This window comes from Hevea brasiliensis, chromosome 3 (genome assembly GCF_030052815.1).
Source record: "Hevea brasiliensis isolate MT/VB/25A 57/8 chromosome 3, ASM3005281v1, whole genome shotgun sequence".
Classification (NCBI taxonomy): Eukaryota; Viridiplantae; Streptophyta; class Magnoliopsida; order Malpighiales; family Euphorbiaceae; genus Hevea; species Hevea brasiliensis.
Genome location: NC_079495.1, coordinates 92,108,798 through 92,134,533, shown reverse-complemented (window position 1 = coordinate 92,134,533; position 25,736 = coordinate 92,108,798). Strand labels below are relative to the sequence as shown.

Below are 25,736 nucleotides of genomic sequence, written 5' to 3'. Positions count from 1 at the left end.
ATTGGGAGCTTGGATCATGGATACATGGAGGTTGGAGCTTGGACGGCCATAGGAGAGTTTAGGAACTTTTTGGTTCGGCAATGGAGAAGAACAAAGAAGAAGAAGGTTACTTAGTGGAGAATCTATCCCAAATGGCTTACATATGTGTCCATGAACTGAGGTTAGTGGAGCACTACTGTAAAAGAATAGTTATTTATTCCAAAGTTTCTAAATTCCTACATTTTCCTCATTTCTTTTACTATTTAGATTATGTACCACCATTTTAATTTTCATGATATTTTCAAGGTTTAATATCATTTATTTTTAATGGACATTTAGGTCAAATGGCAACTCGGGGTGTCAAATGATCACAATGCCCCTATTCGGGTTGTATTCCCGATTTTTCGATAACACCGAGTTTTGTCATTTTCTCGATTTCTCTTTTTTCTTTGTACTAATTAATTAATTTTTCTTTGACATTTCTAATGATATTTATACTTCAATAAGTCTTTAATTATGTCTTGAAATTAAATTCCGAGGGTTCCCTACAATCTTGGGGTTGGCTATTGCCTGCGCTGTAACTTCCCCTGCGGTCACCCATCGCTAAGGTTTTCGGCTCGTTTAACTTGGTTACATTTCATTGCTATTATTTTTTCTTTGTTTTTCTTGTATTTCCCTCTATTGTATTTCATTATTTCATATCTCCTCACCAATATTTAAGTGTAGTTCTAGGCATCCTAGCTATCCGGACAAACACTGGTCACCGGAACAGTAGAATGCACTACTAAACATAGGGGTGTTACAGACTTAATTACCTTAGATATAGAAATAGACTAAAGATTAAGAGGGTTAATAGATGGATTAAAGAGCTTCATGGGTCTTGCTTAATTTTAAACTCTGCAGTAAAATTTAATTAATCAAGGTGCTCTTTGTCTCACTCGAAAGAGATTTCAAAGGATTTGAGAATCGATCTCCTTGAAACACATAATTTCCATATGTTTAGCTAACCAATCAAAATACCAAAATAGTTTAAATATGAACTCTTAACTCTAAAATCACCTTTTTACAATCGTTGCTTGATATTTTACTTTGAAAGCTTAGTTTAATCCATTTTCATTAGTTTTTGTCATTAATCTCTTAATTTTTTCATTTAGCCAATTATTGAATTAATCTTTGCTTGAACTGAGTTTTGCATTTTCATACTTTAAACTTTAGATTCCCAATTTTCTTTTACTTGTTTGATTGGATTATAATTTTAGTATAGTTCATTTTATATCAAAGATTCAATTATAATACAAGTCTTCGAGGGAACGATATCTTTTTCTATACTACTTGAGTAACCCGTACATTTGCGGTTGGGCCACATCAGCATCTCCCTTTCTCTTCTCTACATCTCCTTTGCTCTAGTCTGCTCTCCATCTCCCTTTCTCTGCTCTGCCTCTCCCTTGTCTCGTGGCCTTTAAGGCTTTAACTTTCTCGACTTTTCTCGTTCTCCATTCTCATCTGTTTCTTCCCAATTGCAATCAAATTGGGTTTTATTTTCTTGATTGTTTGATTGGTTTATATATTGGAATGGTTTGATTGGTTTGAGTTTTGAACCTGATTTGATTTGATTGGATGATTGGTTTATGATTTATATGAATAGAAATTATGAATCTGATTTGGTTTGCTTAGAATAAATGATTTTTTTCTTATTATTTAATTCATTATTTTCCTTTTTATTAAATTTTCTTTTTTTTTTAAATTTCTCTCTAAAACAAATTTATCAAAAAACTTCCATGAATTAATCACAATTTTGTCACATTTAATATCAAATTTCTCTCTAAATGCATATGCCATAATTAGATTTTTCTCAAACCAAATTTAAAGAGTTGTCATAAATAATTTTTTTTTTAAAGGGACGATTAAAAAAATCCTTAAAAATTTCTAAGATTTTCCATATTTTTACGATCAAAGTTTTAAGGGAAATTAAGGACAAATATAAATATATTTTTAAAGTTATTTTTAAAATTATAAAATTTCAAGTTTAAATTCTAATTAATGTTAAATAAAAAAAATTTCAACATTCAAATTTTGTATTTTTTATTAATATATTTTATATTTTTGTAATAATTTATATATAATTTGCTTAATTCAATTTGTTTTATGCGTAATTATATTATATATTAAAATTTTTTATAATAATTTTTATAGTCAATATATTCAATTCTATTATTTAATTCTTTAATCTTTTAACATATAATTCGTATTGTGCTTTAATTTTTAATATATAATTTGTTTGAATAATTTGCAAATTGTATGAAATTGCATTTTCTTTTTGTCTTTTTGATAGGATATTTGAATGCATTCTTCGAATTCTAATTTTACTAAAGCAAATAGCACTAGTGTCACCTTTTCAAGAACTAGGGAGGAAGAATTTAACTCTTTGTAGAGATATGTGACTAAACTTGAGAAAATCAAAGAAGGAGGGGGTAATTGTAAATGAATATGCAATTTTTGTAGACAAGAAAAGCAAGGAACTTATACTAGAGTGAGGGCTTATTTATTGAAAATCATTGGGAAAAGAATTGGTGTGTGTAAAAAAGTGGGGAATGATAGAATTTTTGAAATTAGAAAACACAAGGATGAGGCAACAAATAGAATCACTAATTTACAATCTAGACGAGTTCCTTTGCCTATTAGTACAACTTTTATTCCTTCATTGAATATAACTGAATCAAGTATTTTAGCAGCTTTTAAAGAAAAAAGAGTTAATGATTCTCCTCTTAGTAGAGCTATCGACTTACAAACTAGAGCTTAATTAGATACAGAGATTGCTAGAATGTTCTACATTTCGAGGGGGAGGGGGGGGGGGGGGGGAAGGGGGCTCTACCTTTTAATTTAGTTAGAAACCCTTATTACGTGAGTTCTTATTCCTTTGCTACTAATTATGCTTTGGATGGTTATTTGCTGTCTGGTAATTATAACAAATTAAGAACCATATTACTTCAACAAAAAAAAAAAAAAACAAAACAAATGTAGAGAGGTTGCTTGAACCAATCAAAAGCATTGGGTTAGAAAAAGGTATTAGTATTGTGAATGATAGATGGAGTGATTCCCAAGGGAGGCCTTTCATTAATTTTATGATTGTTTCTGAGTCTGGCCCTATATTTATCAAATTTGTAGATTAGTATGGTGAAATGAAAGATAAGCAATTTATTGCTAATTTGCTAAAGGAAATAATTAATGAGGTTGGTCATCAAAAAGTGGTACAAGTCATTACTGATAATGCTTCGAATTATAAGGGTGTTGGAGAAATCATTGAGGGAATATTTTCACATACTTATTGGACTCCTTATGTTGTGCATACTCTTAATCTTGCTTTAAAGACATTATGTGCAATAAAAAATGTGAAAACTAATAAAGAAACTTATGATGTGTGTCATTGTATCATTGAAATTCATGGAGATGCTTTGCAAATCAAGAATTTTATAATGAATCATTCTATGAGGCATGCAATTTTTAATTGGTTTAGCCCTTTGAAGTTACTTTAAGTCGCTGACACTCATTTTGCTTCTATTATTGTGATACTTAAAAGATTTAAACTCATTAGGCGTGCTTTAGAAGAAATGGATATGAGTAATCAATGGGCACAATACCGAGAAGATGACTAAGGCAAAGCTAAATTTGTTTGTGACAAAGTGATGGATAAGGATTGGTGTGAAAAGGTTTATTACATCCTCGCTTTTACTAGACCAATTTATGATATTATTAGAGTTTGTGACAAAGACAAGCCATGCCCTTATTTGGTTTATGAGTTGTGGGATTCTATGATTGAAAAGGTGAAGAATATTATTTTTTATCACGAAGGAAAGCAAGCAGATGTGTTTTCTCATTTTTATTATGTGGTTCATCAAAATTCTTATTGATCAGTGGGTAAAGAGCAATACTCCCCTTTATTGTTTAGCTCATTCATTAAATCCAAGGTAAATTTCTAAATTACATATTCATCTTCTTGCTATAATTTTTTTATTTTTTTAATTTCCTGAATTTATTTTCTTGTTTTTGAAAATTTTACAGTGAAAAATGGCTTCAAAAGGGAGAAGAAGGTTATTTTTGAAAAGGTGAAGACTTTAATCATGAAAAAAAGTAAGCAAATGATTTTTCTCCTTTTTATTATGTGGTTCATTGAAATTCTTTTTGATTATTGGGTAAAGAGCAATACTCCCCTTCATTATTTGGCTCATTCATTAAATTTAAGATGAATTTTTAAATTACATACTCATCTTCTTGCTATAAATTTTTTTTTATTTTTCCTATTTCTTGAATTTATTTTCTTGTTTTTGAAAATTTTAAAAGTGAAAAATGGCTTCAAGAGGCCTCCTCATATGGATGGAGAAGTATTAGCTGAAAGAATTAAGTGCTTTAGGAGGAATTTTTTTTTCTAATGAAGATGAATGAACTAGAGCAACTAATGAAATTACAAATTTTTCTTTGAAAAGTGGGCCTTTTACAGATCCTGATTCTATTGGAAGTATGTACGCGACAGATCCTAAGAAGTGGTAAGTATGTTTTAGCTCCGATGCACCTTTACTTTAAAGGTTAGCTTTTGAAGTGCTTGGACAATCTACTTCCTCCTCTTGTTGTGAAAGGAATAGGAGTACTTATTTATTTATTCATTTATATAGAAGGAATAAATTAAATCCAAAACATGCAGAAGAATTCATTTGCTTTATCTTCTACCTCGTGTCCATTTCTGCATTTTCCCGTGTTTGCGTTTCTGTCTCCGTGCTACTTAGTTTCCCAATATTATCATGTGGAGGTTTTATTAGGTGCTCCAAGAGTACATGCTCCATTTCTTATAATGAAATAGGGCCCACATCTTATAATTCATTGGATAACTGAATTCTTATGAATATATGGTGCACTATAAACTAATGCACCAAGAGCATCTTATAATTTTCCATGTGTGTGTAACTTTAACAATGCATGGCAGTACAATTTAACTTGATGAAAATTATTTGGTTTTCAAGGAGAGAGGCTGGGAAGAAATCCTCATCCACACGAGCTTTTTGACGCTACCATAACAGAAGGGCACAACGAAGTTCTTCGATAGAAGAGCAAGAGCCATTCACATAAGTTACAATTATACGTTTGAACATTATGTTTGATTTGCTATTTTGAATGCATGATGTGTTGTGATTATTGCAATGCCATGTTTCGCAATTTGACCATCTGTTTTAAAGTGCAGGAATGTTTTCTCAAGTCGAAAGAACACGCGACACAACCACAGGAATGGTGCAGTGAGGCTCGAACTGTGGGCAAGGCATAGTAGTATTATAAGGCTATTATAGAAGAGAAGAAGCAGAGTGTATGGATTAGGATCTCAAGCATCTACATTTTATCCAAGTTCCTTGCACACATCAAAATCTATATCATCAGCACCTTTGGAGCACGAGGTTAGCGATATCTGCTGTCAACTTGATAAGTGTGTGCAAAATGAGCAGCATCTACAACAATGAATTCAAAAGCTGACACGAAGAAATGAGCAGAGGTTGACCGAGTTGTAGGAGACTAGGGAAATGATGACGCACATTATGAGCCAAGGTATGTCACAGTTGTCCCAAGCCGCAGCTCCACAGCATGATGATCTCACTTCTAATCCTCCAGACGAGGATAACGATGATAGCGAGGACACAACAGATTTTGATTTTTGTTTTAAATGAATTGAATAGACATTGATATGTGAAGTTATTGGATTTTCATTTACATTGGTTAGTACATTGTTTGAATTATTAGATTTTTACAAATTGTTTGAATTTATTCGATGGATTTATAATTATGTAGCCTCAGTTTATAATAGTTGTTGGAATTTAAAGGATTGAATGATGTATAGAGAGATAGGTTTATTCTGGTATAAAATAATTGAAAATTCAATTTGTTGAGCTATAGTTTTACTAACAGATTTAGCAATAGTTTTCTTTCGCTATTAGTAACGGTTTATATAATTCATTGCAAAATACAATTAAAATATATTTTATATATAAGAAATTTATCAATGGATTTAATGCTAACGGATATTTTGTTGATAATTATCAATAAATTCAAAATTTTATTGCTGCTGAATTACTAACAATGTTCGCTGCAACAAATACGATATATTGTTATACTATTGGTAAATTTATTTATTAACGAATTTTATTGATTTAGTAATGGAATTATTTGTTACTAAATCAATGAATTCTTGTAGTGATGCTAACGTTAATCCGTTAGTAATGCTAATGAATGTTTTGTTGATAATTATCAATAAATTCAAAAATTTATTGCTGCTGAATTACCAACAATGTTCACTACAACAAATACAATATATTGTTAACATTGGTAAATTTATTTATTAACGAATTTTATTGATTTAGTAATGGAATTATTTGTTACTAAATCAGTAAATTCTCGTAGTGCAATTAGGGTTTATATGGAAGAGGGAAAATTTTCCCAAATCAAAACAATGTTTTGGTTTTTTATAATAATAATAATAATAATAATAATAAAATTGACATGTCTTAAGTAAACACTCTGTTGTGCCACATAGGATTTTCTGGAACACATTATGATGAAAAGTGGTTTGGTAATATAATTGTATAAATTAAACAATTCATGTAATTAATTGTGAAAGTTAGAATTTCTTGATAAAATTGTAAAAAGCATAGAAACTCGAAGCATTTTTTGGTAGTTAGGTCTTTTCTTTTAAAAGAGAAACATTACCTCTAACCATTACATAGCTCTAAAATCAGCAAAATATTTTGCTGAAGCGTAAACTCTACCCCAACCATCATTTCAAGTATTTTGATACTATAAGAAATTTTTAAAATAATTACAAAAATTACCGATCACTGAATTTTATTGGCAATTTACCGACAATTTGTCGACACTTTATCGATAAAAAAAAAATTTAAATCAATTTGTACCTACGAAATTATCGATTAATTACCGATGAACAATTTACCAATGATACAGTTTTGTAGGTAAAAGTGACGCTTAATGTTAACAGCGAAATTAGAGACTAAATAAAAAAAATACAGACAAAAAATTCATTGATAATTACTGACTAACTCGTATTTTGTCAGTAATATTAAAAAAATTTAAAAAAATTAAAACTTGAAAAATTTTAACTATGAAAATATTTTGTCAGTAATTACTAACAAACTCATATTTTGTGGGTAATATTAAGAAGAAAATGTAAAATAAAATTAAAAAATAAATTATTTATGTAAAATTTTCAACGGTAATTACTAATGAACTGTATTTAGTCGGTAATATTAAAAAAAAATCTAAAAAGCTTAAAAACTATTAAATACGAAAATTTTTCATCGGTAATTATCAACAAACTGTAGTTAGTCGTCAGTATTAAAAGAAAAATAGAAAAAATTAAAATAAATTATTTACGAAAGTCTTTCATCGGTAATTATCAACGAACTCATTTTTTGTAGGTAATATTAAAAAGAAAATAAAAAATAAAATTATAAAATTAATTAACTACAAAATGTTTTCATCAATAATTAGCAATGAACTCATTTTTTGTAGGTAATATTAAGAAGAAAATGAAAAAATAAAATTTTAAAATAAATTACCTATGAAAATTTTTCGTCAGTAATTATCAACGAACTCATTTTTTATAGGTAATATTAAGAAGAAAATGAAAAAATAAAATTTTAAAATAAATTACACATGAAAATTTTTCGTCAGTAATTATCAACGAGCTCATTTTTTTATAGTTAATATTAAAAAGAAAATAAAAAATAAAATTTTAAAATAAATTATCTATAAAACTTTTTTATCGGTAATTACCAATGAACTCGTTTTTTTTTTTGTAGGCAATATTAAAAAGAAAATAAAAAATAAAATTCTAAAATAACTTACCTACAGAAATTTTTCGTCGGTAATTACTAATGAATTGTATTTAGTCAGTAATATTAAAAAAATTAAAAAAAATCTAAAAAAGCTTAAAAATTATTACCTACAAAAATTTTTCATCGGTTATTATTAACAAACCATATTTATCAGTAATATTAAGAAGAAAATAAAAAATAAAATTTTAAAATAAATTACTTACGAAAATATTTTGTCAGTAATTACCAACGAATCATATTTAGTTGGTAATACTGAGAAGAAAATAGAAAAAAAAAATTTATAAAAGTTTAAAAAATTTTACTTACGAAAATATTTCATTGGTAATTACCAACAAATATCGATTTTGTCAGTAATTCATAGATAAATTATAAAAAAAATATAAAATTTTCACATCGTTTATAAATAGATAAGAAAGGAATTGATTTCTCCATAAAAGGAAAGTCACTTCCCAATGTATAGCAATTGTGACGTAGATAATATGTGGGGCCTACTTTTGGCCCGCTAGTTTTTTTTAAAGGCATTTGAATTTTAAAAAATTAAAAAATAATTTTATATTTAAATTAAAATATTTAATATTTAATTTAAAAAATAATAAAAATTTTAAAAAGCATAAATAAATTAAAAATTAAATTAAATGAAAATTTTAAATTAAATTAGATTGAAAATTTTAAATTAAATTAATTTTAAAAATTAAATTTAGAAATTAAATTAATCTAAAATTAAATTAAATTAAATTTAAAAATATATAATAAAAATTAGCTATGAAAAGTTATCATCAGTAATTATATACGATAACCTATTGTCATTAATAATTATCTGTGATAATTTATTTTCGTCTATAATTACAAAAAAAAAGTGTTATCGATAAATAGTTAGTAATTTATCAGTGCACGATCTCCCATGAAATTATCTATAAAAAAATTCTAATTTACCTATGAAATAGTTTATCGAAAAATTTAGCGATAACATTTTTTTCATTGATAAAAATTATCTACGCTAAAATTTATGGACAAAAAACTTTCATCGATAATTTGTTGGTAATCCTAATTACCAACAATATATAGGCATATTTAGTTAGTAATTTTTATAATTATTTTTTTAATTCTTATAGTGATACATAGTGTTATGGATTTAGGTAAAAAATCAATAATAATAATAATAATAATAATAATAATAATAATAATAATAATAATAATAATAATAATAATATCAGGCAGAGGAAGGAATGATAGCTTCTTCTTCTTTATTCTTAAGGAAAATAAATAAAGAGAAAACAATAATAAGTTTTTTAATTTTTTATTTAAATAATAAACAGAGAAGAGAAAGAAAAGGAAAAAAAAATTAATTTTTGTAAATGTTCTTAATTAATTTAAAAATTTTTTCTTCAAATTAACGTGAAATAGAAAAAATTATGAGAATAAAAGTGTTATTCTATTGAAATTGCATAAACATTATTGTATAGTATAATAGAAAAATGAGAATATGTTAATTATTTTTATTTTTTAAAAGAGAATTTATATTTCTCTAAATTTTAATAATTTATTTAAACAATATAAAATAAATTAAAATTTCTTTTCTTTTTCTTTATTTATCCTGTTCAATTCTTGCATAATTAAGGATTCGGTTAATCTCGTTTAAGGTAATTGTATTTGTGGGTAGTAAAGTTGCAAGGGATGGCAACGAGTCACACCGAGTGATGATAGCCCAAAATTGCATATGCATACGTTGAAGCAATGCAACTTTTACCCTGTCGAATTAGATTAATTACAGGTTTTGTGGTGATTAAATTACACGTCTCTCGAGGACGTTGGAGTTATTGGTTGTGCAATAATGTTAAGCGGCCATGATTTAGAGTTTATATTATATATGGAGTGTGATTGGTATTGCTATTGAAAGTGTTATTAATAAACTATATATTTTTTTAAAATATATTAATTAAAAATATTAAAAATTATTTAAAATTAAATTAATAAATTTTAATTATTAAAATATAAAATTGTAAAATAATATTTTTTAAGCAGTTTTTTAATAACAAGATTGTTTTTCTCTGAAAAGCAATTTTGAAGGCAGCAATTAAACTGAAGATTACTCCTCACAACACAATTCAACTAAACATTTATCCCAAGAATTTAGGGTTGGCTATATGGATTCTCTTTCTTCATTCTAAATGATTTTGAGTTAAATCCTCAAAAATGTATAATGCTTCTAAGTCATGTTGTACCACTCTGCTCCAAGTGAGTTTAGATTTATCCTTTTTTTTTTTTTTCTTTCTATCATCTAACATAATGTGCTCTACTTATCTAACTGGAGTCTCCGTATGTTTACGCTTCACATAACCAAACCACCTCAATCTCCCTTCTCTCAATTTATCCTCAATTTCTCAATCTCATTACCCCCCTCCCCTCCCCCCCCCCCCCAATACAAATTTCAGCAAAACCAATGCGTTTGGTGGGCATTATGAACTTATTATGATTGTTTTCTTATTCCATCTTTTTCATGGGCACTATGAAAAGAAAATCTTATAATTTAGATTATTTTTGTATATGATTCTCTAATTTAAATTTTAATAAATTAATAGTTTATAGATAAATTATTAGTAGAAATGATTCAAATACTAATATTTAATGATTATTGATATACATTTATTTTTCTATTTATTATGCAAATATTCGCATTAGCAATTATTATTAATAATATCAAAGGGTTATCAATGAGTTTTAATTTAATAGTGTTTGAGTCATTTTTAAAATTGCAATATCACAAGTTTAAGTCTAAATTAATATTAATTATAATAAAAAAATAAATTTTTTTTTTCATCTTATTTAATTCAATAATATTGAAATCGTTTTTAAAATCATGATATTACGAGTTTGAGTAGCTAATTTTGCTACAACCTTGCCTATATGGAATCATGCATCCCAAAGTTTTCCTATGAGCATTTTGCGACTAAATTTTTGTATGCCATTAGGGGTGGCGTGGCTTATTTCTATTATTATATTATTTAATTTGAATATTTACCTCATTTGTAATAAAATAAGTTATTGGCTTCACTTGGAAAAAATAATTAATTTGCAATAAAATAATTTAATTTAACTATCATATAATTATATTATTTTAGCATAATTTTTATTTTTTTTAAAATAAACTTTTTTCAATTAAACAGAATTGAATTTTCTCACTTCATAGTTTTTAAATATTAGAATTGACAAAAAAATTAATTAATTAAATTCTTGTAAAATTTTAATTTCCAAACAAGAGACTGACTCAATAAAAATATAGAAAATATTGGAAAGCCATTGTATTAGACATTCTTTTAAATTGTTGATAGATTTTTTTTTTTTTAAGAATAAGATTCTGTTTATTTCACACAAAATAATTTATATATAAATTTTTTTTTAAAAAATATTTCTTAAAAAATATTTTCAATGAAAATATTTTTCATTATTTGGTGGTAATATTAAATTAATGGTATGTATTTATATCATATATATATATATATATATATATATATATATATATATATATATATATATATAAATATTTTCACATTTCAATAAGATTATCAAAATTTAGAAAATATAAAATAATTTTGTCTTTTGCAAGAAGCAATCATTTTTTTAATAATTTAATTTTTTTTATGAGAAATATATTTTTTATTAATCTATTTTTTAAAGTATTTTAAATATTAAAATACAAAAAATATTTTATATAAAACAAATGGAATCTAAAACTGAAATTTCATTGGGATGATAAGGAAGAAGAGTAATATCATCTTGGACAAAAATTAAATGCTTTGATATTAATTTAGAAAGATACTGTAATTTTTAAAAAATATAAAATAAATTGAAAATTTAAATCAAAATAATATTTTAAATAACTTTTAGGATAATTTATAATCTAATCCTTAAAGTATATAAAAAATCACAAATTGGTCTTTTTGTTTGCAAAGGGTAATAATTTAGTTCTAAGGTTTGATTATGTCAATAAGAAGTAACCTTGTTTAAATTTACCATCAATCTTATGTTAAATGATTAAAATGATTTACACTATTTTCAATGAGAAACAATTTAATCTCTCATATTTTATTTTTATTAGTAACATTGTTCCTTTTATTTAATTAAAATATAATTATACGTACATGTATATATTATAAAGAATATTTTCAGATTTAATATATTTAATAATATAATTATTGATTAAATATAATAACATTTAAATATTCTTTAAATTATTTAAATATTCCCTATAATATAAAATTATTTTTTGATAGATGTATAATATAATTATTAAAATATAAAATATTAAAATAAAAGTTAGTTAAAAGTAATAATTATTTATTTCTAAGTAAACAATATATTTTCTAAATTCCTTTTTTTTTTATATTGTGTACGATTTTGTAAAAGAATTATTTTTTTATGGTGATATTTTTCAATAAATAAATAGTTACAAGAATTCTTTTAACGTAACTTTTATCCCAAAAAAAAAAAACTTAAAACTTATTTTTATATGATTTAATATAATTTGTTTTGATAATATAATTTCTTACAATCTATAAATATTATAAAAAGATTATATATCTTAATTTAATTTTATTATTTAAATATTATTATATTTAATAAATAATAAATCGTTTATATTAAACGCTAAAGTATCTTTATAATAAAAATATTCTTAATTATAAATAATTATGTATTATAAAGACTATCTAAGTACTTATATATTTAAATAACTATATTTGTCACGACCTAACCTATGGGCCGGACCGGCACTAGGACCTGGGCCAGCCTAAAGCCCCCGAGGCCCGTAGTAAGCCTAACTGTTCATTAACCCAACTCTAAGGCCCATTGGGCCCAAATTCAAGAAAACAAACGGACAGAGTCCGGCCATAAAATGGACTTTCCAACGGGGAGTTTTCGACTCACCCGACCTGTAAACACAATAAACCATCCATTGGGGAGCTCAGCTCACCCTCCACATACTCATCAACATAATAATAAATGGGAGCTCAGCTCCCTCATCCAATCCATCAAAACAGACTTAAAATATTAAGTTTACAGGTCCAACATGAATATAATATTACAGACCAAATTCAAATAATTACTGCTAACACATGCGGAAATTCTAGGAGTAAATAAAATTACACAAATATCGATAAACAACCTGCGAAGTATAGAAGCAGGTTAACCCAGAATAAATATCCTCCTGTGGCCTGTAAAAATTTTTGAACAGGAGTGAGCGTTCGACTCAGAGAGTAAAATATCAATCTTAACTATAATCTCTATAACTATCTGAACTAATGCACCCTGTAGAGTGAAATGCAACATAAACAACATGTTCACATCATAACATCAAAAGGTAATTTGGAGCACTCACACACCTGTAGTATCAATCATAACATATGGGAGTGATCCTATCTGACTCTCTTAAATCCAACACAGTGCGGCCAATTACTCAGCTCGGACTTCCACTTAATAACCAAATCGAGGGTCCCAGCGAATTACTCAAGCCGTGACTACCCCTCGAAGGATCGGGTCCCAGCGAATTACTCAAGCCGTGACTACCCCTCGAAGGATCGGGTCCCAGCGAATTACTCAAGCCGTGACTACCCCGTCCTATCCATAGTCCACACCACATCACACTCACGCCAACGCACGCACACTGCTCCAAATTACCACAACAACATCCATGGCACATCAACAGTTATGAATGCAACATAAATCGTGCCTAGAGTTTAACTACATAAATATATACATATAAGTGATGCATGGGCATGCTAAACATATAATAATATCGAAATTACAATTAAAATTAATATTTTACTCACAGACTTGACGACAATCATTTGGCGGTGGCGGAGGAAGAAAGGTCATCGCTCACACGACATTTATATTACATTTATTTAATACAATCTGACTCAATACAAACAAAGAAAAGACCAATTACGTCCTAAGTCGTGCCGAAAATCCGGCAGAGTCTCCCCTATACCTAGGACCTACCCAACCTGCAAAAGGGCTAAAAACGCACTTCTATATTCACAATCCATATATCAACAGTTCAATCATATCACACAGCCCCTCCTGGGCCCATCAAATCAATCATCCATCACAATACGCAAAATTTCAATTTAGTCCTTATTATTGATTATTTTTGCAAAAACTGCCCAAACAAGCTCTAAAAATTATAAAACTTTGCCCCGCGGTCCTTAGCAATATTACTAAGCTATTGCAAAAAGAATCGTAATTTTCTAAGCTACCACGAATATTTTATGGATTTTTAATCCTATTTAAGCACTAGAAAATTACGAAAAAGCAAGGTTCGGGTTTACCTTTGCCGATTCCGACTTCGGGAACGCGCTCGGGACGTCTGACAATGGGGGGCTAGCCAAAACCTCGGTCCAATTCGGGGACTTTTCCGTGCAGTGCATGCGGCGAAATTTGCGAACCGGTCAACTGTCGAATTTCTGCTAATCGAGGATACCTACACGAAGCCCATAACACGGGGGTTAGTACATAAATTTTTCAGAATTTTCTAAGCTCATTTAATGCTCGAAAATACACTGCGAAGTTCCGTGGGACCCACCGAAAAATGGTGTCGAAAAAATTCGAAATTTATGTCGTTGCGAAGCTCTCGACGAATGGAGCGTGCTGGTGGCCTCGGTTTTCTCGTGGGATTCACGGTTTTCGAGAAATCTAGCCCAAAAGTCGAAATGGGCTAAAATCTTCCCGAGCAAAAATCGGACAATCCGCTCGATGGATTTCGGCGTTCTTGGTGTCTATGGAAAGCTCTCGCCGAGTAGATGATTTTGGACACAAGATCCGGTCCAATTGGTGGCCGGATCGGCCGGATTTGGCCGAGGAAGTCGAAGCGGCTCGCTGTAGGAGAGATCGCGCCCGTTTTCGCCGTTTTGGCGTGCCGGTTATGGGGCCAGGTGAGGCGCGGTGAGGAGGACGCAGGGCGGGCGGCTGCGGCGAGGAGGAGGAGAAAGCGAGAGAAGAGGGAGAGGGCCGCGCGGGGAAAGAAAAAGGAAGAAGGAAAAGGGCCGGTCCGATTCGACCGGTCCGATCCGGTCCGGTTCGATTCGGTCGGTTCGATTCAGGATACAAAATTTTGAATTTTTACTCTGCCTCGGGACCGAAAACGAGGTCTAAAAATTCCGAAAAAATTCCATAAAACTTAGAAAAATACGTAGACTCCAAATATATTTTTAGTTTTGCCACGTGGTCTTTAAATTAATTTTTAAAAATCATCAAAGTTTATATTTTCGGAAAATCGAACCCGATTTTTAAAATCCGAAAAATCTCAAAAAAATTCCTAAAATTTAAATAAAATTAAAATACCAAAATGCTCATAAAAATTAAAATTTCGGAGTGTTACAATATTATTTAAATAATTATACTTTATTTAAATATAAAATTTAAATCTCAATAAATAAAATTATTATTTTATTAAAAATAGAAGTAATGATATATAATTTTTTCTATATCTCAAAAATTAAATTATAAATTACCCCCTTTTTTCTGTGAGGTATTTTCATAAAGAAACAGCGGAAGATGTAACGGGTCAACAAATTGAAGGGGACGTTACTAAACAGTCTTCCATTGGCTTTTCTAGTTTCGCGTTCCTTTGGACTTAGCAATGTCAAATTCCATGTAGGATTAAATTAAATAGTAGCTAAGTTTGCTCTCCAGTTAGAGTGGCTATGGTCCGATTTCAAATCAAAATGTGTCAAAAATAAAATTGGTTTTGAACTGAATTGAAATCGTTCTTTTACAAATTGATTTAAATTTAATTTTTTTAGGAATGGCGATTGATAATTCCCAATCAAATTGAATTAGTAGTTTTGAATCAAATTAAATTGAGAGTTTAAATAAAAATAAATTCGATAAATACTCGAGTCTACTCTTAATTCATTTATATAAATATTAAATTCTTTATATAATTATTTTTTATATATTTTTTTTTAATATTCTATCAAATTTTTTACGTAATTATTTTTTATACTCTTTTTAATTCTTAATACTCTCTTAATTTCTCTTTTTATTATTTTATTATTGTATATGCTCACTAAAATTTTTAATAATATCTCAATTTCTATTTTTATTATTGTATATACTCACTAAAATTTTTAATAATATCTCAATTATTCTATATTATGTTAAACCATTTATTTTAATTTTTTTTTTCTCTTTTCCATTATTTTTTTAATTATCAAATTTTATCATTACATTTTTTAAAGGACAAGCGATAAAGTCATAAATTTTAATTCTTCTAAATTCCAAGACGATAGAGTATGTAACTTAATTTTTGTAAAATTAATTTTAAGCACTCCCTTATTTTTTTTTTTAAATTACCTCTTTTATTTTTTTAATTAAGTTCAAACCTTTTAGTTTTAAATTTTCTTAAAAAGACATATTAATTTCATTTCTTATTTTATTTTAATGGAAAGATTTCTAATAAAAAATAAGCTATTTTTATAAATATACTTTTTTCTAAAAATTTTATAAATATAACTTAATTCCAAATCGATAAATTTTTTCTTATTTTTTTCCAAACGGCTCCCAAACCATATCTAAATCATCTTTTAAATTGTCTTGAGCTATCATCAAAACCTTTTGAACTGAGTCTTGAACCGGAATTAGCGATTCCAAAATCTTCCCTTAAACCAAAATTGGCAGTTCCTGAACTGCAACCACCCACATCTCTAGTTTATCATTTTGGGTTTAATTTTTATAAATAAACATTTACAAGGTAATTTTAAGAAAAAAAAATTCATATTTAATATCTCTACTTTATTAAAACTAATTACTTGTTCCTCTTATTTTAAAAAATAAATTAATTAGTTCTTATATTTTTGTTATATTTACTCTCTAATCCCTTTAATCATTTTAGCCATTAATTTAAATTTCACTCTGTGCTTATAATTTCAAAAAGACAATTATTTAATCTTTTTATTTTTTAATTTTTAAATTATTTAATTTTTGTAATGGTAATTTTTTTTTCTTTTAAATATATTGATTAATATTAAACTTGATTTAAATTAGATGGAATGGCTAAAGAGTTGACGAAATAAAAATATAATTACTAATTAATATAATTTTTAAGATAAGAAAATAAATTGTTAATTTCATCAAAATTGAATGATTAAATAATAATTTTTAAAAAAATTGTGGCATATTAAAAAAAAAAAATGCCACCAGCTGGTCTTGGCATAACCTTTTTGACGTCGGGAATACGAGATGATTTGCTTTGGTGAAAAAAGTTTCAATAGTGGAAATGATTAGCTGAACCAACCATTGGATTCTTTAAAGTTTTAACCTTTTAACTTTCAGAGCCCGCTGCCTCCCACCTAGCATTGCCAATCATAAAGAACATTGCATATGGGCACTAAAGGATAGTGGTTTTTTTTTTTTAATTTTAGTAATAAATTACTTAATTACTATTATTAAATTTTATAATCAAATAAAATCAGAATTTTTTTAAAATAATAAAATTTTAAATTGAAACGCCAATTAAAAGTAAATGAAAACAAATTAATTAATATATATTTATAATATAAAAGTAGAGTTAGAGTCATTAGATTAATGATTTAATGGTCCTATATTTATCTGTAAAAATTTTAAATAATATTTCAAGTAAAAAAATTGAAGGGAAAGTGTAAATTGAAAAATAATATTATTCGTGAATATCATTAGCAAAAAAAGAAGTATAAATATGGTTTAATTTAGTAGAACTAGAATCATTTTAAAATGGCAATGTCACTAATTTAAATCTCATCTAAATCGAAGTTAATTGTTAAATAGAAAAAAAAAAATTATCCAACCAAAATATGCAAATATACAACCCCTCCTTCCTCCAATTCTCCCTTACCCAAGCAAATTCACACACACACACACACACACACACACACACACACACATATATATATATATAAAACATAATAGCATACCTTAAAACATAAATTTAATAAAATTAATGTAAATCTTTTTGATCAACCACATCTACACTAGCACCACAAGACAATAACCTGTGAAAGATCCTAAACAAAGCACCGCAATAAAATTCTTTCACTTTCCTAAACACCAAACACTTCCTTATCCGGCCCTCTTCTTGTTTCTTCTTTCCATGATTAGCCACCTTCTCTTTCACTCTACCCAAGAATTTCTTCGTCTTCTCTGGCACACTCTCCTTCCTTGAGAACGTGTAGCTCCTAACATACATTTGCCTGCAGGATATGCTGTCCACCACCCTTGTTTGGCCTTGCAAACCCTGCCTTACTCGCTGGACAGACTTTATGAACTCTGCATCGGATTCCGGCCACTTGTAGAGGTTCACATAGGTGGCACGTACAGGCACGCGGGGGTCTCGTGTATCGTTGACACAGTTTGATATGCAGACTGAGCTCATGTTTTGTGGGAAGAGGCTGCAGTTTTGTAGTGTGTTTGTGGTTATATATCGCTATACAAGGCTTAGATTGGAAGGAAAGGAATGTTGAGAGAGGGGAGAGAGAGTAAAGAGGTAGCAATTGAGTAATTGTAGAATTTTTATATATCATGTGTTATGATTTGGCGTAATTGGCATTGAATATGTTTGAGTATATTGTTTCGTGCTTTTACTGTTAGGCAAGAATGACAAAGCTAAACAAAGGTTTAACTAAAATCGAAGATTTTGCTCTCCGCCACCTTGTTGACCATGATCATTTTCTTTTTTTAAAATTCCTATAAGGTCTAGAATTTTCACCATTTAGAGCGGAGGATGTAGGGAGATTAATTATTGTACTCGATTCGTTATTTATTTAAAATATAGTATTTATTATAAATTTACATATAAAATAAATAAAATTTATATTTTTAATTGTTGAGTCATAATGGATCGAGTGAAAAGTTTTTATAAAAAATGTTGGATTTATGAAAAAGCAAAGCAACCCCAATTTTTCTTTTTTTTTTTTTTTAAATCTATATTATGTAATTCATTTAAAATAGAATATTTACCAATAAAACAAGGCTAAATAAATAAATAAATAAATTAATCCTTAATTTATTTAGAAATATTCTATTACACCTTGCTTTTTTATTTGATTTATGACACTCTTAATTTTTTTTTTCATTTTGAACTATTCTGTATTTAATTTTTATTTTGCAACTAATAAATGTAATTTTATTAAATTTTTTAATAAAAAATAATTAAATATATCACTTCATATATCTTTGTTTCACTTTATAATAAATTAAATTGAATGATTTATTCATTATTTATTATTGAATTAAGTAAATTATGCTTATTAATTATAAAATTAAAAATTGAAGAGTATAATAATTTTTAAATAAAAGTTCAAGAGTGTAATTGATCCAAATGAAAAGCTAATAATGCATTGATTTTTTCCAAATAATTTAAAAGCTAATTTATATTTATCATAAAATGAATGGTTTGTGTTTAATTGGATTAAAGTTGTGTTATAATATCGTTGTAACTCGAAACCGCATCGTTTTAGGCGAGTTATTATTTCTAAATAATTTACAATTTTTTTAATAATTTTAATTATGAACGCATTAAATTACTTTTATAATTTTAACTTATATATATGTTTAATGAATTTCATTATAATTAAGAGCTAGGTATGCATAAAATATTAAATACTATTAGTCATTTCTTTAAAATTAATAAGTTATGTGCCACATATTCAATAAAATAAACTAATATTATAAATTAAAAGCAAAATTATATAAGAAGCTAAAAAATTAGATCAGGATAATATAATTTAAATAAAAACAACATATTTTCCTTTTAATAGGTCAATTAAATTAAAAATTCAAACTTTAAATTATAATTATATTCAAAATTCTAATTTTATATGAAATAGTTAAACTTTTTAAATTAAATACAATTTTATTCAATCACTCGAATTATTTTTGGCCAACTGATAAATTTGTCACTTAGACTAATAGTGGCATTTCTCTCCAGTTTGTTTTTGATTAAAAACTCCACGTAAACTAAAATAAGATATCCAATGCCCTTGACCCCAAGAGCAATCGCCTAGAAGAAAACTTTTCTCTAGAGGGCTTTGCGTTTACTCTTCTTGCTCGCTAGTCCGAATGGCTCTCTCTTCAGACCCCACTTGTCCATCGCCCAACTTCAAGGAAAGATGATTCCCACCATCTTCTATCTATCGCTCCCATCACTTATGACTCTTCTCCTTGTTGAACCTATAAAATCCAAATTTAACAGGTAAGATCCACCTGATCAACCTCATTCACTGCTCAAATTCACCAAAAACACTCATAAAACACAAGCCTCTGCAGACCCTAGTGAGTCTTTTTCACCTGACTCTGTCATCAATACTTGGGAGCTCATGGATGGTCTTGATGATGACTTGGATTTCAAAATGGGTGACTTTTTGAAGCCAAAATCATTATTCTCTAACCATGCTGTATAGGTTTCCTCGAAATTCAGTTCGTTTCAGCATCCGGATTTTGATGAGTCTATTAAAAAGCTGGAGGATTCTTTTTATAACGACCTGATTTTTTTAATAATTTTTTAATTTTTGCATTTCTATTATTAATATTAATATTTATTTAGTATTTATATTTTGAATTAATAATTGATTAAATAATAAAGAAATTTATTAAGCTCATTATTATTTTATTATTATTTGTAAACTTGAGTAAGTATCATTAAAAACCTCAAATATATAATTATTTTGATTATACAATATATTATAATATAAATTTTATTTTATATTTATATATAATATAATAATGTAATGGAAAAAGAAAAGTGAAGTTTAAATAATAATAATAATAATAATAATAATAATAATAATAATAATAATAATAATAATAATAATAATAAAATTAAAATAATTAGAAAGAGAATCTGGATGTGAACCACATCCAAATTCAAAACAAAAAAGCTAAAAGCATAGTTTAAAAAAAAATTCAAAAGTAAATAGACCCTTCCCCATTTCCACGTCTCTCACTCTCTCTCTCTCACTTTCTTTCTTCTCTTGCTCTGACTGGTGATCACAATGTAGACCAACGACAATGACAACAGCTCTGGCATCCTCCAACGACTATGGGAAGCCCAAGAGCGGTGATATTAGGCAGTGAATAGTGTCTTTTTGAGAAGAGAGAGAAAAAAGTGTCAAAACTTTAGAGTTTATTTTCAGGTGAGCCCAATATTCAATCGGAGTGATTCCAGTTGCTAAGGACTCTTGGTGAAGAGTACTTTTAGATGAGACCAACCTTACCGAATTTATGGCTATTTTCGGTGCCTGTAGGGAGAGAGAAAATGAGCTTTTGCCACTTTTCGATGAGATTCTTGATGATCCGATCATCGGATTAGCAATTCGAGACCACCATTGAAGTCAAAGCGATGAAACCTTCAAGATGGCAACAACTCTACTCCGATAGGACACCGTTTAAAAAAGACAATCATCTAACTATCCAGATCGCTCAGTGAGATTTTTAAGCTTTTTTAATACTCATAAATTAAATATAATTATATGATAATTATTAATAATTTATGGATTTTTTTTAGGTGCGATCAAATTGATAATAGCTCACCGGCATTCGGGACTAAGTTTTTGGTTTGATTTGGATGCATGGCAAGTTGCCTATGGGTGGTCATGTTTACAGTTTTAGACGTTTCAAATACATTTTGGCTAGCATAATTTGCAAAGGTAATTTTGAATTCAAGTTATGTAGTTTTTGCTTATTTTAAGTGTAGCTGATTAATTCATAAAATATTATTGACTTAGTAAAATTAAGTAAAATGAATTTAATTAATATAAGGATGATGTAAAAAACCTCCAAAAATATTTTTATAATTTTTAAAATACTAAAAATAATTATTTTGGACTGTAAAGGAATTAGAGACTTGAACTGAAGTTTGGACAATTAAACTTAGATTAGGTTTCTTGGATGCCTCAGATAGGCATTGTAATTATTGTTGTGGGCCTGAGACCCTCTGTGTTACTGTTGTTGCATTTTCTTACAGAGGGTTAGGTTTAGATACAGAGGAGACTTTGCCAAAATTTTGGTAAGAACTTAGGATTTATTATCGTTTCTGTAAATTAAATTAATTTGTTAATTCTGTCAATAAATTGATAGAGGTTAGCGTGTCTATGTAGGTGATTAGAGCCGGCCGTCTTCTTCCTTTCAACCAGATCAACTGTAATAAGGTCAACCAGTCGATGAGTTAGATAGTGGTTATTTTTGTAATTTCAATATTATTAATACATTTAGCATAGTCATGCATTTTTATAAATATTTATTTGTGCATATAATCAGTTAAAATATATTAGGGCATTCCTGTTGTTGCATATTTAATTGTTGTAATTACTTGTGTTTGCCGCCTTAAGGAAAATTTGGAGTTTTGTGTGTTATATATGACATATGATGGATATGGATTAGATGGGTAGTCTCAGCTTGAGCTAGTCTTGCTGGAACTTGGTCCTTATAGATATGGAAAGTCGAGGTGAGGCACGACTTTGAGTTGATCTCTCTGGCCCCCACACTTGGATTTAAGATAAAGTTTGGCTTGAGTTGAGCTCGCTGGTGGGATTTGGATTGAGAGAACTGTAAAGCGGATCAACTCCCATATTTATGCATTAATGTGATATACTAGGTGCATGAGTAACTTCAAATTATTTTCTCGTACGAATATTAGGTGAATTGTTTGTTATATGTATTGAATGTGCATTTCATGATAGAATTACATTAGTTTCAGGTAGTTATAGAAATTACATCTGTAATCGACATCTAAACTCACTAAGTCGAATGCTCACTCCTGTTCAATAATTTTTCCCTAAGTTGCAGGAGGAGTAATTTTATTCAGAGTTTAACTTGTACTATTTCTTGTAGGGTACAATATTTTTAATTATGAATTTTTATTTATTTATTAGTTTATTTAATTATTGACTTTATTTTTAGAATTCTATGGTGACAATATTTTACAAATATATTATATTAATTAATGAAAAAAAAATCAAATAGTTTATGCATGCTGATATAAGGATTAAGCTGGGCTCCCCTAGTTGTAAATTCTGACAATTATTGGGTTGATCTGGCCTAAGTTGATTTATAATATTTTATTTTATTTTGTTATGTATCTTGGGTCTTGAAATTGAGCTTGGTTATGGGTTTAGAATAATTAGACTTACTATAAGCCTTGAAGACTTTATGCCGGTCCAAGTTTCAGTGTCAGTCCGACCTACAAAATTGAGTTGAAACACTTTTAATTCTATGAAATTTGAAGAAATAGTTGTTCAGAACTCATTTTCATTGTCAAAGCCACTATAGAAGCATTTAGTAAAGGAATCATTTATGTTAAAGATGGATCCCAATGTGGTCTCAAGTTACAGTCGTGCATTTTCATCACGACAGTTGGACTACACTAAAGATCCACATGTGCAAGATCAGTGGGTTCTAGTCCCATGAATTCTTTACCAACCTACAATAATGAGTTCCTTTTACATAATACGGAGGATAAAATTATTTTGTGTTTTACAAGTTTGAGATAATAAAAAAACTTATGAAGATTGATATGCAATTAGCTAGGATGATTTTCAGGGGTTTTTGAGTTCTAATGGATGAAAAGGACATTTCATTGGATGCTTCATACAGAAAGGAGTTGCAAAATGTGCTTAAATTGAAAGTAGTTAGATTGCAACAAGTGTTTTTAATAATAATAATAAAAAAAAGATAGAAATGCCATCTAGGTGGCAAATTTAACATTTGGTCAAAATTAATTTGAGTGCTTGGATGGAATTGATCTTAATTTGAAATGTTTGGGTATTTCACACAAAATTAGAAGTTTTGGATATAATCGTGATTTAATGTAAATGTTTGACATTTTAGTCCAATTAGCCTTGTTAATATGATATATAAGGACTACTTTGAGCTTATAACATAATAGAGGTAGTGAAAGAAGTGAATTCTTGTCCCACATTGAAAGTTGACAAGGAGAGATAGGGATGTCAATGGGTTGGGTATTTTCAAGCATTCAAATTGATTAAATCCTATTAGGATGGGTTCAACTAGTATAAAATTTAATTTGGGACGGATCACGATTTGAGAAATATTGCACGTGTCTGATTCAAATCGGATTCAAATTTTATATTTTGAAAAAAAAATAGAACTAAGGAATTAATTTGGAAACAAAATTAAAAAAAAGATCAACAAAAAGGCCAATTTCAACTGATAAAACAAACAAAATAATGGAAAAACAAAAATCCAAAGATCTTCAAAAGGAAACCTAAATATATGTGAACTGAAAAGTGAAAATCCACTCACTTGCGAGGAGCGGCAATGCAATGCTTCAGTGATGTAGGAAGAATGAGCAGCAGTGACGCATTGCTTCTGTGCAGTGGCGAGGTTGAAGGGAAGGCGACACCTTGCTATCCTATGCTATGGTAAGGGCGTTATGGGTGAGCAGCGAGCATGAGTTGAGGGAATTGAGAGAGAGATAAGAGGGAGTTGGGGGTGGCCGCGGGCTTGAGAGAGAGGAAATAAGGAATGATCTAATGAGATAGGACTTAAAAGGGAAGAGAGCTTCTAATCTGGCTTAGGTTTACAATATTTTGACTTAAACGATGTAGACTCAGAAATTTTAACATATAAAAAGATAAAATTAATATATCTTAATAGTTATATATTTAATTTTGTTATTTAATTTATCTTAATTAATAGGAAAAATTATAAAAAAAAAATCTTGTAATACCACTCATTTTCATTTCAGGATTTGAGATTCACTTTGCGATAAAATGGTACTCTAAGTTTACTCTCATAACAAAACTGCATTGAACATTAGAAATTTTTTAAGGGTATAATGTGATAATTGAGATCTCTAATTTACAAATAGAATTGTCGGTTCATACAAACTAAACGCTTCACTAGTACTTCTGTACGTTACATTTTTTTTCTTCCTAAAATTGGTTTTTAGTCCAAAAGACATTAGATTCGACGCATCTTCAATTATATATCAAAATCAAAAGTTTTATTTTAAATCTTTTTGAAATAAGTGGGGATTGTTGCAGTTATTTCAAAAATGATTTATTATTATTATTATTATTATTATTTAGAGTGTAATTGTTAGCCATTTATTTGAGGCCATTGAATTGAAATAAATAATTTCAAATCTGGCCATATGCCAACATGTATTCTTCAACGGCCAACTTATATTGCGAAATTTAGGGCTTGTTTGGTTTAACTGTTGAATACAGCTGATAGCTGTTATTGTTAGCTGATAGCTGGTAACTGATAGCTGATGATAGCTGATTTATATTAAATGTTTGGTAAAATTATATTTAGCTATTGCTGTTAATATGTGAAATGACTAATAAAGGTATATATCATATAATTTATTTTATTATTTAAATAAATATAAAATTATAAATTCATTATATTATATTATTTATTTTATTATTAAATTAAATATATAATTATTAAATTAATATATTATATCATTTATTATATTATTAAAATAAATATATAATTATTAATCTATAATATAATACCATTTATTTTATTATTGAAATTAGAAAGTAATTATTTAAAAAAATTAAATAACTTTAAAAATATAGATAAAATAATAAAGTAATTATTATTGTTAATAAAAAAATTTATAATTAATTTTAAGTATTTAGATATAAATAAATATTTTATATTTTATGTTATTAATAAAAAAATATTTTAACAAAGTTGAAATACGTTAATTAAAATGTTAAAATTATAAATAAAAAAGATGAAAGTATTAATAATATTAATTTTCAAGTTCAATAAAAAATGATAATATGATCAAAATAAAAAATAAAACCAAATCAGCTATCAGCTGATGAGAAACAGCTCTAAAAATAGCGCTGATACAAACTGCAG

The 25,736-nt window shown here is 27.8% G+C and overlaps 1 protein-coding gene and 1 pseudogene across 1 annotated transcript; one reads left to right on the top strand and one right to left on the bottom strand.

The window, feature by feature from the left end:
• Positions 1-17,835: 17,835 nt before the first annotated feature.
• On the bottom strand, positions 17,836-18,270 carry LOC131178401 (uncharacterized). Its single transcript, XM_058143359.1, has one exon. The coding sequence runs from the start codon at positions 18,268-18,270 to the stop codon at positions 17,836-17,838; it is 435 nt and encodes a 144-aa protein (XP_057999342.1).
• A 221-nt stretch (positions 18,271-18,491) lies between these two features.
• On the top strand, positions 18,492-23,568 carry LOC131178400 (uncharacterized; annotated as a pseudogene).
• Positions 23,569-25,736: the final 2,168 nt, after the last annotated feature.